This window comes from Triturus cristatus, chromosome 2_1 (genome assembly GCF_964204655.1).
Source record: "Triturus cristatus chromosome 2_1, aTriCri1.1, whole genome shotgun sequence".
NCBI classification, from domain to species: Eukaryota; Metazoa; Chordata; class Amphibia; order Caudata; family Salamandridae; genus Triturus; species Triturus cristatus.
Window position 1 is genome coordinate 883,414,915 of NC_140581.1, and position 20,252 is coordinate 883,435,166.

Genomic DNA, 20,252 nt, shown 5'->3' on the forward strand with positions numbered 1-20,252 from the left:
ACTTTTGATTTTTTCAAGTATCTTTTTAAATATGTGTAAGACACCTTTAAAGATATTTGTCGTTGGAATTCCTTTTAAAAGAAAATGGATAATATGTTGTGTTTCTCTATGTTATGCTTTAATAGCCTTTGCCGAATAAAGTTGATTTGACTTCACTTGAAATGCCTGATATTAACCTGAACTGACAGATGAGAAAACCAACCCTCTCCCTCATCTCCTCAGTAGAGCCTAGGTTAGGTTTTCTAGGAGTAGGCCACTGCCGCAAGATTGGATGAAGAGTAAATATGTTTATCTAGTACCTCTAATGGGTCAAGTGTCAACGCTCTATGCAGCAATGCGTCGGTCTTTCCTTTGTGACTCAGATTAAGATGTATGTATGAAGTGTTCCACTTTTTCCTAAGCGTGTCTGTCTTCCACTTCAAAAACATTTTGTGTATCAAGCACTGTGAGCGTGATTCACAAACTGCCTTTGTAGCACATTTTCTAATGCTAAAAAACATACTACAATTGCAATTGTCAAACTATGCGTGCCTGTGCATGACCTGTACATATGTGTGTGGAGTCAGCACACCAACTGCTGAGTTTCCGCACACTTGAGTACAAGTTTGAGTAGTAAATGTGAGTGGGAGGAGTAAAAGGGTTTTAAGGAGGGTCAGAGAGGGCTTTAGAAAATGACATCACCCACCCATACAAATGTAAGCCAATTGGGTTTTTCTGGGGTTGGGAGCATGCATCTTACAACTTTGAAGTAGGTTTAAACTTTACATTCGAAGTTTGTGAATACCGAAAGCAGATACGCACTCCAAAATGTGAACTTACTCAAAAGTGTGTAAGTTACCTTTTGGAATCAGGTCTTGTGTTTTATGTATTTGTATGCATGTTAAATTGATTAAATCTTTAAAATCCCCTTTTATATTGTGATAGACAATCAATCTTTCTCATAAATTCAGAAATATGTCTACTTGTGCTTGTCTGCTATTTGCACTTGCATAATTTCAAATCCTGAGTTACAGGGTACAAGGAATTCAAAAGCTGAGGTGTCTCAATGTTATTGTATTTAAAGACAAACAGTTTATTATGTTGTATTTCTATATAGGGCTTGGGGACAGATGAAGACACCCTCATTGAAATCCTTGCTTCGAGAAACAACAAAGAAATCAAGGAGATCCTTAAGGCCTACAAAGAAGGTAATCTTTAAGTACCTTTTAACCCTTTCGATGCTTGTGACGGAGCGGTTCCGTCATGCGCATCGGTCGCGCTGTGCAGATGCCGGAACCGCTCCGTCACGGCCCCGCCCGTGCACAAACCCTTCAGCACAGCGCGGTAATCCGCGCCACGCTGAAGGGGTTAAAAGCCGTGGCCCGGGCAGGTAACAGCGGTGGGGCGGTGGGGCCTAGTGGGGCAGAATACTGACGGGCGTCGACGAGCGAAAATCAATTATTTATTTAATTTTCCTTCAGCATCGTCCCTCGAAATCCCCCCCACCCGGTCCACCGCCCCACCGCTGTTACCTGCATGGACCTCGGCTGCACCTCACTTAAGATGTATATGGATAGGACCGTTGACCATGATTTATCTTTAGATTTTATGTAGCTAAAGCAGACGAATAGGAATATAGGCTTAATAGGAAAGTGTAAGGCGAAAGTGAAAAAAACTAGAACCACTGTAATGGTAAAATCCATAAAATCCTTATGATTATTATAGATGGTCCTGAGTCACCTAACGCACACATTTAGAAAGACACTACTTTTCAGCTTTGGGACAGTGTACTGATTCTAGTTGTACTATGATATTTCATGCTACCTTGCCTCGTTCCTCTTTATGGAAGGATCTTTAAGCTGTACATGTTTTGCATGTTCTGACCATGGTTGTATTCAGGGATTTCACTATTCATATTATCGCTGCTCATGCCTTTGCATTCTTGATTTCCAGTATCCTTCTAAACTGCTGTCACTCCAGTCTTCACTCAACTCGTGACTCTAGTCTTCTGTTTGCCACGAAAAGTTATTTTCCCACACCTATTGCCACTCTTTTGCCAAGCCCTTGGTTCCCTATCTATTTTCAAACATCTTCCCAATCTCTTGTCTCACTTTTCTCTCTCTACTTCCAGTGCTTAATTTGTAATAAATAAGTGCCAAGGCCTTTGTCAGGAGGCAACTGCAACTTGCACCACTCACTGCCCCTACCAGTGCTGCCAATGAAAGTACCAACACAACTACTAACCATCACACTCCTACATGTGTGACAATTTAGACTATTCCTGACCCCCAAAGCTATGAGAACTGCTTGGATAGTAGGTATTAGTCATTTTTTTTAAATTTATATTGCTAAAGTTCTGTTGTTAGGCTCATCTTTATAGTAGATAAACAGAGCCTCCATAAGGCAGTCAGTCATAAGTGCCACTGTTGACAATTAAGTGCCCGTGCAAAGCACCAGAAAACACTATCTCGAATTCATCAGTTTCTACTTCTGATTTTGCTACTTCTTTAACTCCATAATTGATGTAGCATTTTCCTGTGATGGTCCAATAACTTTCTCTATAAGACTCTGTTTCGCTAGATTCTCCTAATTTGGCCCAGGTGAAATTATCATTATGCTGGCATAATTAGGCATAATTGTAGAAGTCCCACGTTACTCTTGCCAGACTACATTCTGCTATAATGTCATATCATGCAACTATGTCCCATTTGTGGTAAAAATGTTCCACAAACATACAGGACCAAAAATACGTGAGTGGCTGTTGTTAGCAGTGCTTTTGTTATATTGCACTATTTTTAGTGTAACATGCATCCTCGCAGTCCAAATTTCGATAATTGTGATAAAATATAGCCAATTAAAATATAATACCAGTTTTGCATCTTGTATAATTAAGTGTAATTTGATGGAAGTTTAAAAAAATTTCAATGAATTGTGCAAAACCAAATATCATGAGTTTTGCACACCCCTACACCCGATATCAGATTTTAAGCTTTTCTGACACTTCCTACTACAAGTGCCACTGACCCTCAATACCTTTATCTTTTATTTATCAACGCTACTCTCTTCTTCTATACCTCACAATATTCATTAATCGTTCATTCGGGTTGTTTGCCTGACTCCATTAAGCGGTCTGTTTGTTTTATGCCTTTAAAGAAACACGTCTTTGCCCTCTCACTTCCACCACCTTCATCTTTAAAGTTCTGAAATGTATTCTAGGTAGTCAGCCTCCAGCCTTCTATCATGATCATTGTTAGAAATGGGGGTCTCTAGTTGGCAGATGTGGGTACCTTTGTCCAAATAGGGACCCTTGTTTCTGGTCAGGGTTAAAGGGATACACATGTTAGATAACCCCTTGGGTAGCTTGGCACGAGCAGACAAGCTTATCCCAAAGGCAATGTGTGAAGTGTTTGTGCTGAAAACACACAATAATACAGTGATAACACCACAAATGGATACCACACCAGTTTAGAAAAATAAAGTATCGTTATCTAAACTCAACAGGACCAAAACAACAAAAATCGAACATACATGTAACATGAATATAACTTTAAAAAGGTTTCAAACAACTTTGTCCATAGGAAACTATGGATGTGTGATTTCTCTCAAAGTACCTGTAGATGCATCAAAATTGACAAGGCCAAACAGCCACAGAGATGGGAAGCACCGAGAAACAGAGATGCGTCAGTTCCTGAGTCCTTGGGGAGGCGATGTGACAGTTCTGCTGTACGCAGGAGAAGTGATGCATCGATTCCGGTCTGTAGGCGGAAGTTATGCATCAAGTCCAAGACGATTCTGGTTCGTGGGTGATGCGTCGGGAAATCTTGCTGCACAGGTGCGATACGTGGAAATCCGGGATGCATCGGCGATCGATGGGGCGGTGACAAGTAATGCTGCATCGGTTTCTTCAGCCACGACCCCCATGATGCAACGGTTTCTGCAGCTGTGACAGGCGCTTCTTCGGTTCAGCAGTGGTGCATGGAGATTCTTCTCGCACAGCGGTGTTGCGTCGGAAAAATTGCCTCAAGAAGGGTGATGCGTCGATTTCACAGTTCTTCTTTTGTTCCAGCTCCGAGCAGCAGGGATAACCTCCAGAGGCCCACAACTGGAATAGGCACCACCTGCTAGGTCAGAACGCTCAGCAACAGAGTTAAGGAGAGTTTGGGGTGAAGTCTTTGTGTCCCTGACACTTCAGAACAGGAGGCCAGCACACACAGGCCCCAGGAGATCTTCTTCAAGCAGGTTCACAGCAAAGTTCCAGTCTTTGCGCCTTTCTTTGGCAGAAACAGCAATTGCATGCCAACTCCCAAACAGCACAGAGCAAAGGGGCAGTACTCCTCCTCACAGCTCTTCAGCTCTTCTCCTTGGCAAAGGTTCCACTTGAGTCCAGAAGTGATCTAAAGTCCTGGGGTTTAAGGTCTACTACTTATACCCCATTTTATCTTTGTTCTCTTTGTGCAAGGGTCTCTAAGTCCAGTCCAAATCAGTTCTGTCCTTCCTCATTGGTGCAGTATGACCGCAGGGGGTGGAGACAGCATTGTGCAAGGGAGACAGGCCATCTTCTGGTGCAAGAAAATCTCCTCCCACTACTCTAAATGCAGCCAAGCCCCATTCAACTCAGTGTCATCCAAGAAGGGCCGGCCCACCTCAACCCCCCAGTGGCTGTCTACAGTGAATGCACATCCCCAGGCCCTGTCACTCCAAAACCAGACAGTCAATCCACAAACAAGCAGAGGCACACAGAATGGTTAAACAAGAAAAGGCCTACTTTCTAAAAGCAGCATTTCAAACACACAATTTAAAAACCATCTTTGCTAAAAGATGTGTTATTAAATTCTGAGTTCAGAGAGCCTAAACTTTATTTCTCTATCTTTTTCCAATGGCAAGTGATACTTATAAGATGTTACAAAGTGTTTCCCCTTCAATACTATGGGGCAGATAGCCTTTCAATAGTAAAAAACGAAATTGGCAGTATTTTACTATCAGGACACGTCACACACATGTCCTACCTTTCACCTACACTGCACCTTGCTTATGGGGGTACCTTGTGCCGACCATAGGGGTGCCTTAAATGTGTGAAAAGGAAAGGTTAGGGCCTGGCAAGTGGGTGCACTTGCCAGGTCGACATGGCAGTTTAAAACTGTGCACAGACATTGTAGTGGCAGGTCTGAGGTACATTTTCAGGTCTACTCATGTGGGTGGCAAAATCAATTCTGCAGGCCCACTAGTAGCATTTTCTTTACAGGCCCTGGGCACATATACAGTGCACTTTACTAGCGACATATCAGTAAATTAAATAGTCAATCATGGAATCACCAATCCATAAACACAATTTACACAGAGAGCATATGCACTTTAGTACTGATAAGCAGTGGTAAAGTGCCCAGAGTTCTTTAGCTAACAACATCAGGTCAGGAGAAAATAGGAGGAGTAAGCAAACAGTTTGGGGATAACCCTGCAAAAAGCTCCAATTCCAACTATCATATTAACTCACCTCTGCTGTTTCACATCCACGCTCCTAATGCTCCAAAACAACCCTCTTTTCATGCTGTTATCATCTTAAGTCTGTTTGTAATTTTACAGTACAACTCTACTGAAATTAATTGACACAAGGTGACTATCCCAAATTTCTTAACCAACTTTCATCCCTTAGACACTTTTATCTTCTTACCTTTGTAAATGGTCTTACACAGTGTCATCGGCTAACTCTTTTTCGTTTTCACATTTCTATGTGAGAATGTCATCTAGACTTTCCTAAATATTGTTTACAAAAATATTCCTTCATTGGACATACATTTTCTATTATTAACTCCAATATCAGTTGAAGTGAATGGTAGACCTCATTAAGTAAAATTAACAGTAATCCTGAAGAGGTCCACTGAGGTCTCATTAGTTCAAACCTGAGCTCAACCTTTGGTATCTGTAGCACAGATTGGACAGGCTTAACATAGGAAACATGAACAAAGCAGTTAACAGTACCAAAGCAGTTAAACAGTAGAACAGAATAAACATCCCACTTCAATTTATAAAAACAGAGAAAAACTTTATGCGCCAATAGTCACCAAAACAACAAAAAATCAGATGTGTAGAAACAAAATTGCGAGTCGCTTGCAAGGACCAGGGTCATTCTGATGAAAAGTGTTCCTTCTGACTCAGGGCCTGATTTATATCTCTGTTGATTGGTGACTCCGTCACAATGGTGACGAATATTCCGTCTGCTGAAATATAAATCCCATATGATATAAAATGGGATTTCAATGTTGGCAGATGTCCGTCACCATTGTGATTGAGGTATACACGCAGCAAGATCTAAATCAGGCCCTTAGTCTTTTTCTTGTGGAGAAATCTTGGTTTACTGGGTTGTCGGTGGGTTAGCCTGCATGCTGGACAGCTCATCAACATGGACCTGATGAAGTCCTAGTCCTTGGTCAAAATCTTTTGTTGGAGAGAAAGACAGACTGGTTGATGTTGACCCAAAGAGCTAGCCGACGTTTGCCATATCACGCTGGTTATTACTTTAGTGGTGGCACAAAAAATGCTTCACTCCAGTAGTGAAATTTAACTCGCAGATCCTGAGTTCCATCTTCTAGGGACCTGTAAGTAAAATAAGTATGCCAATCAGTGATTAGCCAATTCTACTTGTTTTTTAGAGGTCAGAGCACATACAGTGAGCTCTGGAACCGCAGCGCCCCAGTGTCCAAAATGTCTATTCACCAGTAGCATCAGGCGAAACATTGTGAGGTGAATGTGCAAAAAAAGGATAGTTCATTACAACTGATATTTTTGGAGATCTTTAATAAGACACGATTTTTGTCAGATGATATTTTAGCAATGGTATTCTGGTACATACATTTCTTCATAGCTTTGTTTCTCTGGGGTTGCCAAGGAACTTTTGTTGCCCCCTTCTTTTTAGGTCTCGCTCGCGAGATTTAATGACTTGGAGAAGAGGGGCTTGAACCCGCCCCTCTTCTCTCCTCTTCTCCATTGGCTGACCTCTTGAATACTGGCCAGCCATTGGAGAAGAGGTTTGTCTCTCCGAACAGGCCCCGTCCTTTTGCGATTCGGGGGCGTGTTTTTTTTTATTCTTTCTCTGGGCGTGTTTAACATGCCCCCGAATCCGAAAACGCCGCTGCCTTTCTCCGAGGCATTTCTGCTTCACCTCGGAGAAAGGCGGTGGTGTTAATGGCGTCCTCTCCCCCTGCTCTCGCTGCCGCCATGACTTCCAACCGTGACACTGCTCTCGCTGCCGCCATGACTTCCAGCCGCGACAGATGAACAGAAGGGGCTTACGGGCAGGTGAGGAAATGGAGGATGTTTAACTCGTCCGCGTGGCTTGAATACAACCGAACTACTAATTCACCTCATGCATGGATTACTCATTGCTTCCCCCATCCACCCCCTACCACCTTTTCTGTTAAAGGACAAAAACAATTGAAAAAAATAGCACAAAATAAAGACTTCCCAAATGTTTTGGGCGCTTATGTAAGATCTGCCAAGATGCAACTAAAACCTCAAAGCCTCATTAAACACAAACCGTCCGCAGCGAATACTACTTTTTACTTTCTAGAGGGATAAGAACATTTAAATGCGATTTTATCTAGCGCGAACATTAACCGTAGGTGTCAGAACGCTTTACATAAGATCCAGTTGCATTACATAAGGACTTTGGATTACATAAAAAAGGTACAAACAGCAAAAGACAAAAAAACGCTACATTCACATAGGAGCAGTAGTAAGTACAAAGGTCTACTACAAGTTGCATATTCACTCATGGTTACATTTTAAAACGCGCTTATATATTGCATATTTCCAGAGCATGACATTTTGACATCATGGGTCTGGAGGAATCTCCTAGATGGAGGATGTCCGTATGGGTAAAAGTCCGTATGGGTAAAAGACCGGGTGGAGGTGGGGGAAGCAGCAAGGCACCCCCGGTCTGAACTGGAGGTCGTGCCAAAACCCAGGGCCAGTCCATCAGCCCCCAGGCAGCAACAAAGGCAAGGTCCAAGGTCTTGTTGAGAAAAGGCATCCCGTTAAGAGGAGAACGTGGAGACTGCACTGTCCGGCTGGATCAACAAAATAAAAGACCGGAAACAAGCGGAGAGTTGAAAGCCAGAAGCATGCCATCAAGACGGAGGGCTCGGGTCGTGTGCTCACTTTTTTCTTAACTTTGCTGTGCTTTACAAATTTTTGCCTCCACTTACTCACTTATAGGCACATGCATCAACCATTTTTGCAAAAATTAGCCATTTAAGCCCTCAAAAAGGGAATTTGTGATGCATCAAGGTTCAAGGCACTCGCATTTTGAGAATTCGCAATTATTTACGATTTCTCAAATTGCGATTGCATTTAAGGAATCCCAATTTGCGATTCCTTAAATGCAATGCAAGAACAACTTTAGAATAGCGATTTCGCTAATAGGGGGTGCAAATTACCATGAAGTTGAACTTGATGGTAATTTGCTAACATTTTGAAAAATGCACTTTACTTCATTTTTCAAAGTTTCATGTTGTGCGCACACATGCCCTTGGGGCATGTGTGTGAGCAACATGGGTGCACATCACTATTTCAGGGGTGCAACAGTGTGTCATTTTGACACCTTTGCACCCTTGAAATTGCATGCGCAATTTGCGAGTACCTATTGGTACTCGCAAATTCAGCATGCAATCTCCCATTCCTTCCTATGGGCCTGTAGGCCCATAGGAATTAATGGGGAGCCATTCCTTAATTGCGACTCACAATTTGCGAGTCGCAATTAAGGAATTTGTAGGAATCGCTATTTTCTCAGCGATTCCTACATGCATAGGCATTTGCGCTTCCTTATTAGCCAATCCTTATTTTTCGCTAATAAGGAATCGCAAATGGCATGTTTGATGCATGTGCCTGTTATTCTGCAACAGTCCATCTTTAACTTTGCTCTTTTCTTCTCTTCAATCTTTCCCATAATGCTCATATTTTACCTAATTTTTTTTCTTTGCATTGCCTTGCTCATCATATTACACTTTGATTCATTCGCCTTGGTTTTCCAGTGCATCAATGGTCTTGTCCCCTCAGCCCTCTTTACTTATCCAGTTCTACACACCCTCCTGCTCTCTAAGGCTCACCTCTCATAACAGACAAATTAAACTCTCCCTTGAGATCACCCTGACATTTATATTTTTGGGATTCTAACTTTGGAACCCACAATCTTCTGTTGTCATTCCAAAACAAGCTGTTTACCTTTTGTATTTCTTTTAATGCCCATCTCTTGCATGATGCATTTTCCAGTAAATGTTTCTGTGCCATCATCATGCTTTCCCCTCCTCGTGCCTTCTAAAGTGTTATTGTGCATTTATAATTACTTGAGCTGACTTGAGTGTTTGATTTAAGTTTAGTGCTTAGGCATCAGAACACTACTCCATACTTGTCAATAAGTAAATAAATAAATAAGCAATACTACTTCAGGCCAAATTTGGTTCAGGTTACTTCAGATCACATCCGGTACTCTCTGCATATCTATCCCCATATTCATGTATTACATTGCACTTTCCTGTGGTGTAAAGTATGACAGACATCCTTAATGGCCTTTTGAAGAGAAATGGACTTACTTACAAAGTTACTAAAAAAGTAAAGAACAATGTGCAGTTGTTTTTTGTGTAAATATTTTTAATTTAAAACAGGGGATAGGTCAGCATGTGTCTAAGAGCTGATCATGTATGCATCATTTCATCAAAGTTAATAAGTCCAACAGAGGCCAGTTCAGAAAAATTACGAGCGGAACAGTATGTATTCTATTACAGGCTGCTGCCAAAAAAGAGCATAAGAATGAGTAGAATGTAAGCAGGTATGGCTGGATGCCTGAAAACTGTACTGTGACCCTTGTTCACAATAAACATTTTAAATTGAGCATAGGCTGCGCACATGCGCTGCCTACAAGACCTGCTGTAAACAGCATACAGAGTTTAATCCCAACTGCTGCTTGCCATTGGTTAACTCCTGCATTGCTCTTCTTTCCTTGCTCCTTATTGGTTGGTTCTCCTGATACATCACTTCTGCTTTGTCACAAGGAGCACTGACCAACTACAGTTTTGTTACGCTGTAAGTATTTGTGTTTTATTTAGGGATCACTTCTTTTATTTTGTGCTAGTAGTATTCTATCACCACAGCGCCTAGCACGGCGCCCGGTTTCATATTTTTTTTTATTACCATGGCTCTTGTTTCACGGTCCGACATGCACATAACTTAAATATGCATGGAGGCCACGCTTTATATTTTAGCATGGCACACGCTTTAATCATCATTTTTTGGTTACTCTGCAGGGGCACAGCGCTTTAACTGTTAGCACAGTGCCCACTTTTATATTTACAACACAGGCACCACACTTTATGTTTGAGTATGGCGTCTGTTTTTATGTTTCAAAAAGAAAAAGCTCTAAGTCTCGTAAATGCTAGAACTATTGCATTGCAAATGATTGTTCTTTTTACTTTCGCATGCTTCAAGATCTATGTCGACTTAAAGAGCACAACATATGCCTGTTCAGTTCCCAAAGGGCATTTGTGGGTGCATAATTACACTGCACGCATACCATTTGTGCAATGTTATGTTTAGCGCAAGGAGAATGTTGTTCAGAGAACTAGTGTGGCCATCAAGGGCATAGCTCTGTGGGGGTGTTTGGGGTATGACACCTCCCTCATAAATGGTTTCTGGAGTGTGTAGGTGGGTCTAGTGGCCGCCAGTTGGGCTAGAAGTGTTTTTGATTGGGTTTCCACTCGGATTAGCTGCTCTCATAGCACAGACAAATGTCTCTATGAAACTTTGCAGAGATTGTATACACCCACTACTACTCTTCCGACTCACACAAAATAGGTCAAGATAAAATAAAGGACTGGATGGCTCTTATGTGGTGCAGAGAAACCTTTTAAATAGATTAATATTTTCACCCACTTTGCCATTTAAATATTAGTGATTGTTGGATAATCTCTGTTCCGCACCCCCTAATCTAACTGACTAAGCTACGCCCCTGATGACCTCATCTGTGATGTATCCTCAGTCCAGTAAAATATCCATTCACGTTTGTACATATGAGCTTTGCATTCCTCTGTGTCTGATCTAAGGAGGTGTAGGCCAGTAAAAGTACTTAACTAAGTAAGCCAGTCACAGGGGAATGCTGAAGGGATGCGGTTGTCTCATACTGCCTTCTACACTACACTGCTGTGCCATAAGAGCATAGTCGTACCATTTTCATTGACCACCCCTCTATTAGTGGTGGCAAAGGAAAACATGGATTTAAGAGGAAAGGTCCTTCAAGGTCTGCTTTGATTTGGCTTCCAACGCCAGCCTTGGTGACAGGAGGCGGGCTCTGCAAAGTGCACACATCAGACTTGAGACAGTGTCTTTCTGATTTGGTCCCATAGCATTTTCCATCTCTGTGATCTCAGAAGCCATTTTACTTTTTTAAGATGTTATAGTATTCAGAAGCTTTATGAATAAAGTAGATTTTATCAAATGGCTTGTTGATGCTGTTTGGGCTGTGAGGACTCACTCAGTGAATCCACTGCCCTCAACTTCCTTAACTCTTGTATGCTATTGCACACAATAATACAGTACCAAGCAGGAAAGGTTTCAGTTATCAATCTGTAATTATGTGGCTATCACATGTGTTTTTCTGTTTCCTTTATGCAGAGTTCAAGTCTGACCTGTCTAAAGATATTATTGGTGACACAAAAGGAGATTTTCAGAAAGCTTTGTTGGCACTAGCCAAGGTGAGCATGCTATGCCCAGATAATTTTAAGTCTCCAAACAAAGCCTTGTTCAAGTACAAGCTTCTTCGTTGTTCCTTTTTAATCAATCATTTGGATATTTGCTCTCATGTATTTGAATTGCAAGTTAGTTGGTCTGTTTGATTGGCTCTATTTGGTTTTTACTTGCAAGGATATGATTGTCTTCGGCTGGTAATGTTTATTTAGTTCCATGTGGTTTTAATATGCACATTTAAAAACAATTCATGTGGCAAATCTGAATTTAAGGCATAGTGATTTATCTTTTTCAGGGTGATAGAAGTGAAGATACTCGTGTGAATGATGAACTTGTGGACAGTGATGCAAGGGTAAGCATTCCATGTACAACTTCTTGGAGGTCTTGTTCTTCTAAAAACAATATGGTAGTCCTCTTTTCTTTCTCATTTATTTAAACAGTTAGAATGTTACAAAAAAACATGGCAGAGTGTGTACTCTTGTCAGATGTCATAGAGTATGTTTTACTGTTACATATATCAATAGACTTAAATTAGTTACCTGATCTCAAGTTCCAAAAACAACATTTCTCTCAGCCTATGCATTATACTGGCATATTGCCACAAGTACATTTACTCCTGCAATTGTCCCAAACTTATATTACATTATTTGCAATTTACCCTTTCAGAAAAGATCGCATGCACTTTTGCTGTTTGAGTAATTGTTATCTTGAATTGACTTAAATGCTAACCTGTTTAAAAGCCACTCTGCATTTTATTTCTAGTTAAGGACTGAAAGACTAGATTGTTTTAAAGTTAAAGATGGGTTGCATGGCAGAATATCAACTGCAAAATATGGATGCAAACATTTCATAGTAAGAATATTTATGGACACTTTATCAACTTTCGATAGTTATAAAGGCAAGTGCAAACATATTGACATCTTAACCATCATGTTTAAAATATATTAAATATAAAAATATAGAGCCCAAAAATATAGATAAAAAGAGATGGTGACTTCAATATTAGAACAAACTCCAAAATATCAACAATATATAAAAAAATAACTGCAGTGCAATTCACATTTACTTTAATTATTTATTTAAAAAAATCAAACTTTTTGCAAAGAAACAAAAATATTTGTCATAAATAAACTTATAAATATGCTGCAGTGTAATATATAGCTATATAATATTGTACAATATATTTTATTTGGAAAATGATATTGCAAAAACAAAACCATGTATATTTATAATTAAAATATAAATAGCAAAGATTATTTTTCTAAATCTATACAAATTTATACAAAATAAATCATATATTAAATGTCCTATAAAAATATATTTGTATTACAGGTTAAATAAACTCTCTATTTACATGTACTGTGCATCTAAATGTGTTAATTAGCATTTGTTATAGCACTGTTTTTTAAATCTAATATTCTTATAATTTTAATTTCTTTATACATCCATAACAACTTATAAATGCATTTAATAAGTAGTCATAAAATGTAAACTCCAAACTCCTTCAAACCACACAATTAAAGATAAAATTAAAGGGTATTATTTAACTTTACTCTACTTTTTTATTGGGGTGGGGGAGTGTGAGGTAGCCAGATTTAGTATTTTAACTTTAGTCTTCCTAACATTGGGGCAAGGGCATATATTTTGGATATTCACCGTTAATGTTCTCATTCAATCCCCCCTAACACTGGGGAATATCCATACATTGTGTGGGGGAGTTAAATGTAACACCAGGCCTTCAACATTAGAGAAAGAGTGCATATATTTGGAGATGTCAGGTTTATATTCTACCTCCATTCCGACTAGCACTGGGGAAAGTGCATACGATGATATCTCACCAAATTTTCATAAACATCATATGACATATATGTTGGTAATTGTCTATTTTCATGTCTCAATTGTAACTACCTCTGTGTCCTGTTCGCAGTATGCACCATGATAACTTCTATCCATATTACAACTCAATAAAAAAAATTGAAATAAAAAAAAATGCTTTACAGGCGAGTAGTAGAAGTGCAAATTCTGACATCTGAGTGGCATAAGCTCCACTTTTTCACTACCTTGCAATTGGTGGCACATGTGTGAATGGAAGGACCTTGGAGAAAGGAGCCTCCAGTATGCTGCCTCCATTAACATCTTTTCAAGTTGTTAATGAAGTACATTGGTACACCTAGAAGTTCACATAGCTATGTAATACATATGTGAATGCCCTAGCAAAAGTTAGCAATATTCTTTCAGATATTTTATTATGCTACATATATTTATACAGGAGCTCTCATTTTTAGGTAGGCTCAATATAGTTTGTGTTAAAGTAAAGTTGAGTTGCACCATTGAAGGAAACCACAAATGTATTTGTAGATAAGTAATGGTTTATCCATGTTTCAAAAAACCTAATTTTTAGGGACTCATTACAATGGCAGTCTTCTACTCGCGTCTGAATGGCATTCAGAGAAACCGAGTCAGTCAAAGCCGACTCGTACGGCTCTAAGCACCTCATTTCCGACTGACATATTACGATGTCAGATTTGGACAGCCTTTCCGAATCGGTTTCTCCGACATGCATCGGCTGTCAGAAACCAAATTGGGTGCCAGTAGCAGGCCCGCCTTCACCCGGAGTCCTCCGGTTGTAGCCCGTGGGGGTGCCCATGGGTCGCCTCTTGCCAACCTTTTTTTTTTTTCTTTTTTGTATCCTCATTTGCCATTATTCTCACTTCAAATTGCGCTCGAGGTGTCTGTACTTACTCTCAGAAACTGAGGAGCTTAGGCTGTTAGAAGTGGAGACCCCGCCTACTAGTATCAGAAAGACCATGGAGATCAACAAGAAAACCGCTGAGATCTCCTCTCCCAAGCTCTTAGAGCAAGATGGCATAATCATTGGTTTTTTCTCTCCTTTTCCTCCTTTGGGAAGAAAAAAAAATAAAATAAAAAATAATTCACGATTTTACTTTGCCATCTGGTCCGCCCATCTAAGTTGCAAAGGCTTCCAGAAGGCCTTCTTTTTGTCGCTTCCTTGTCTGGCCAGATCCAATTTGGAGACTGCTAATACTGAAGACTGCCAGTCCAAAAAAGTAGGAGGACTTGATTCCGTCCATTTTATGCAAATTTCTGGCCAGATCCAATTTGGAGACTGCTAATACTGAAGACTGCCAGTCCAAAAAAGTAGGAGGACTTGATTCCGTCCATTTTATGCAAATTTGCCTCCTAGCTAATAAAATGGAATAGAAGAGAAGCAATCCAGCAGGGCCAGTGATATTTTCTGCAAGGCCAAATATTATTAAATCTAGATTCATGTTGACAGTACAGCCCAAAACACTTGTCAGAAAATCGCCGACCTCTCTCCAGAAGCTGACAAGGGCAGGACATTCCAATAAACATGTGTATATCTGAAGCTGAAGCCTGGCCACATTTTTTACAACTAACTGGTGGCCCTTTGGAAATTAGTGACAACTTATGAGGAGTACAATAGGCCCTATGGATGGTAAATAGATGATTCCTTTTTAACCAAGTTGGTTTCACAACTTCATGTAGTGTCTTACACGTTTTCTGCCATAGTTTAGCCCAATCTTGTGTGGGTAAAGAATCCCCCCATAGTTCCTCGGGTAGCTTGAACTCGCCATCTACTTCTTCCAATAGGCTTTGATGCCAGAAGGTAGACATCTTTCCTGCCCGGGGGCTTATTTACAAGCTGATGTTCTAAAATGCTACCACAGTCCGTAGCATTTTTTCGTAGACGAGATTGAGCCCAACTTGCGATTTGATAATGTTTGAACCGAGACAGTCCTCCCCCAACCTTATCCTGGAGAAGTTCCTAGGAAATAAGGGTGCCTTCAAGGAGGAGGTCTCCCCAAACCGCCAGCCCCGTGTCTTTCAAGGGTTGTGCCAATCCATCCTTCAGGCATTCTGGGGTGCCAGGGGAATCCCATAGGGTGGGTTAAACTGGAAAAATAACCGAGCCCCACTGCACCTCTCACCTTAGCCCAAGTTTTGGCTACTCCTTGCAGAACCTTCAGCTAATTTTTTTTTAAAAACTTCGGGTCCCCAAATTTAAACAAAAAGCCCTCTTCTGCCAGTTTAGCACCCCTGAGCATGGCCAAGAACATCCCTCCGCTACCAGAATTCACAGGCATTTTCAATAACATGCGCGAGTGTGAGAGTTGGAAAGCCCAGGCATACAACTGGAGGTCCGGCAATTCCAGGCCCCCCTTTTCTCTTCCCCGCCTCAACCTTTTCCATGCAATTCTTGAAGATTTAGATGCCCAGATGAATGAATTAGTTTCACTCTGAAGTTTATCAATAGTGGATTTTTCAAAATAAAGGGGAATACAGTTAAAAAGAAATGCAATCTTTGGTAATATTGTCATCTTAACCAGATTGATTCTTCCCACTATAGTCAAAGGAAGTATAGCCCACGATTTCAATAGCCTTTTACATTCCTTTACCGCTATACCCAAGTTAGTCTCAGCGATTTTTGTGTGATATCCTGAACCACATAAACTCTCAGATACCTCATTTTGGAGCTGGGCTGGTGATACTGCTGTGTCTCTGTAATATTCCAAGTCATAATCTCTGTTTTTGCCGCGTTGATCTCATATCCAGAGACAGAACCAAAATCCTGAGCTAGGCCGATAACTGTTGGGAATGCTGATTGTAAGTCAGATGAAAGGATCAAGATGTCATCGGCATACAGGGCTACCTTCCACTCCCACTCCCCATATTTAAAAGGCTGAATATTAGTTTCTGACCTAAGACGTTGAGCAAATGGCTCAATGTAAAGATCGAATAGAAGCGGGGAGAGTGGGCAGCCCTGTCTGGTGCCTCTTGTGATTCTAAATGGGTCTGTAACACTCCCATTAACCAGTAGCCTAGCCATGGGGCTATGATAGATCAACTGGACTATGTGACAAAATCTTTCCCCCAAGCCAAACTTCCTCAGGGCCTCCGACAGGTAAATCCAATTTACTCTGTCGAATGCCTTGGTGGCATCCAATGTCATAGCCACTAACGGGAGGGAGTATGTAGAGGCAAGGTCAACAGCGCCAATAAGATCATACATGAGGTCCGAAAGCTGTCGGTTCCTGACAAAACCCTTCTGATCTAAGTGAAGAACGTCTCCTATCATAAGATTCAATCTCGCTGCCATAATAGAGGTGAAAATGTTATAGTCTACATTTAAAAGCGAGATGGGTCTATATGACCCACAGCTTGATGGAGGTTTCCCGGGTTTCAATATAAGAATTATTAAGGCATCATCCCATGAAGCTGGGAGCCCTAAACCGACTTCCAGCACATAATTAAACAACTGTGTTAGGACGGGGACGATCTTATCTCCCAACAGCTTATAGATCTCCGATGGAAAACCGTCAGGGCCTGCTGCTTTCCCTGTCTTGTAGCGTTGAATAGCTTCTCTAACCTCAGCTTGAGTAAAAGCTTGGTCCAAATATTTTTTGTTGGTCCGGTCCAAGAGAGGGAAGGGGGATATCCCCCAACCAGTTCTGAACCCTGACTGGGTCTAACCTTTGGTCCTCACGATAGGTCTCCTGAAAATAGGTCTGAAAGACCTGGCTGATTTCCCCATCTGAGGAGAAGGTTACATTTCCGCTAATAATCTCTCTGATGTTATTTCTTGCTCGGTCAGATTTTGCTTTCCAAGCAAGAAGCTTACCTGCTCCCTCCCCATATTCAAAATGGGCGATTTTACTAGCCTCCCATCTGCGGATAAGCCTGGATTGGAGAATGTTCTCCAACTGCCCCTTTAAAGTGTCCCATTTGCCTTTCCGTTCTTGCTGAATTTAAGGAGAGGCTGGAAAAGATAATCCAATCTCTACTTTTAATTTTCCCTCGAGAGATGATATCTCCTCCTTATATCTTTTATTTTTGAAACTGGCTCTACTAGTGATTTGACCACGTAGAAAGGCCTTAAAAGAGTCCCATAGATTAGTTATTAAAGTAGACCCCAGATTTATTTGAAAGAACCATTCCGTTTCCTGCAGTAAGAAAGCCTTTTCATCTTCCATCGAAAGTAGAGAACGGTCAAACGACCAGGTGCGAACGGGCGCTACTATTGGATGATTCAAACATAGCAAAACCCCAGAGTGATCTGAAAGATGATTGGTCAGGTATGAAATATCTCTGACTCTTTCTCTCAATGAATTGCTTTTTAATATGTAATCTATTCTGGATTGATGTTGATATTTATGATTTCTAAACGACACTCCTGATAGCAAACCCGCTCTTTCTCTCCAAATATCTACTAACATTAATGAAGTACATTGGTACACCTAGAAGTTCACATAGCTATGTAATACATATGTGAATTCCCTAGAAAAAGTTAGCAATATTCTTTCAGATATTTTATTATGTTACATATATTTATACAGGAGCTCTCATTTTTAGGTAGGCTCAATATAGTTTGTGTTAAAGTAAAGTTGAGTTGCACCATTGAAGGAAACCACAAATGTATTTGTAGAAAAGTAATGGTTTATCCATGTTTCAAAAAACCTAATTTTTAGGGCCTCATTACAATGTCAGTCTTCTACTCGCGTCTGAATGGCATTCAGAGATACCGAGTCAGTCAAAGCCGACTCGTACAGCTCTAAGGACCTCATTTCCGACCGACATATTACGATGTCAGATTTGGACAGCCTTTCCGAATCGGTTTCTCTGACACGCATCGGCTGTCAGAAACCAAATTGGGTGCCAGTAACAGGCCCCCCTTCTCCCGGAGACCTCCGGTTGTAGCCCGTGGGGGTGCCCATGGGTCCCCTCTTTCCAACCTTGCACAGTGTGGCAGGCACCATGGGGTGCCCGCCACAAGGTGCAAGGTTTTCCGCACCCACCCCTTTCTTCAATTGGAACCATTGTAGTCGGTCAGAACACAGACTCCCATTGAAGTCAATGGGAGTCCGAATGAAAGGTGTTCGAAAACATCATAATCGGTCGGTCAGACTCCCCAAATCCAATTCGGTCTGAAACCATTCTGAAACCGAGATTGGGGTGGAATGCTTTTCGACTGGCATTGTAATGAGCCCCTTAGTTGTGATTCAGAAATATTGACGCCACAATATGGTGTGCCCACAATGTTGTGCTCAAAGTACTTGACTACAAAAATATTGCAGAACATAACATTGAAAGTATTTTTATATGCTTAGCAATCATATTAATGTTTTAAAATATGTTTGTTGTGGGAGCTAGAGCAAACACATTTTCTTTTGATGAGCAGGATAGTTAATACAGTCACTGACCCAAGAGTATTTGACAGTAATAAACTATTTGTTTCCTTTTAACAGAATGATTTACCCACTTTTTATTCAGTGAGAGTATTTTTAGTAACTTGATTGTGAGCAAGTTATTGTGGCAGGCAACATAAAGTACCCAATAAAAGTCAAATGGTAGAAGATTAAATGGATTGATTGTGTATATAATGACCGCAGAACAGCGTAAAATATATTCCTTAACTTTCAGCATATCAATAGAGCAATTTCCATTTGTGTGTGGAAATAAGATCAAAAGATACCTAAATAAATATGAGATGGGGAGAGTGATGTAACATCACAATCAACATTGTAATGTTAGGCATCTAAAGATCCTTCAATTTCAGAGAAATGTAATTAGCATAAGTGTATCTATAACATACCATAACACATTAACCAAACAATGCACACCTTAGCAGTTTGTGATGTTATGTCGGGTATTTATAGAACGCGCGGCTACTCCCGGGAGTGTACCGGCGCTAGAGCAAAGAACACGCACCCGAACAACAGAAAGATGAACCAGAGCACCAAGCAACAAAATGCTAGTTGAGCCGCTTTAAAGTTGGAATAATCATGTCTTGAGCATTTTTCTAAAGGCAAGCAAATCCTGGGCCTGGCGGAGGGACAGGGGGAGGTTGTTCCATAGGCCGGAGGCAACCGCCTGAAAGGAGCGACCTCTGACCCGTGCAAGTGCGATTTTCGGCACAAAGGCCAGGAGTTGAGATGAAGATCTCAGAGTATGTTGAGGGACATAGCGGGGAAACCTATGTCTTAAGTTAGGAGCTCTGATCTGATTAAAAGCTTTAAACACAAGAACCAGGGCTTTAAAATAAATTATCTTCTGGACCGGCAACCAGTGCAGGGAGGACAAGAGTGGAGATGTCTGAGTGCTAGAGGGGACCAGGAAAATGGCCCTGGCTGCCGCATTTTGAATCACCTGCAAACGGGAGATCAAATAGCTAGGGAGACCCAAATACAAAGAATTCGCATAGTCCAGACGCGAGGTAACCAGAGCCTGGATTATGATTCTTCTGTGAGGGACAGAGAGCAAAGGTAAGAAGTTCCTCATCATTCTTAAAATCCCGAAACAAGTCCCTGCTACAGACTTAATCTGGGGTTTCATAGAAAGCGAGGAGTCCTTCTTGACTCCGAGATTCTTGACCACGGTCACCGACGACCATGGGGGGGACAGATCCCGCGGCCACCAATTATGCCAGATCTCACAGGGGCGGTGGCCAAAGAAGATAATCTCGGATTTGTCGGGATTACATTTCATTTGGTTATCCTTCAACC

General features: G+C 41.0%; 1 protein-coding gene across 2 annotated transcripts in view; it reads left to right on the top strand.

Moving 5' to 3' along the window:
* Nucleotides 1-20,252, top strand: part of LOC146866034 (annexin A1-like) — a 256,849-nt gene that overhangs the window by 184,568 nt on the left and 52,029 nt on the right. For both annotated transcript variants that reach the window (XM_085633053.1, XM_085633055.1), the window contains 3 exons: nucleotides 1,097-1,187; nucleotides 11,638-11,717; nucleotides 12,005-12,061. In XM_085633053.1, the coding sequence (XP_085489179.1) occupies nucleotides 1,097-1,187; nucleotides 11,638-11,717; nucleotides 12,005-12,061 (228 nt within the window). The remainder of the gene's footprint in view (nucleotides 1-1,096; nucleotides 1,188-11,637; nucleotides 11,718-12,004; nucleotides 12,062-20,252) is intronic.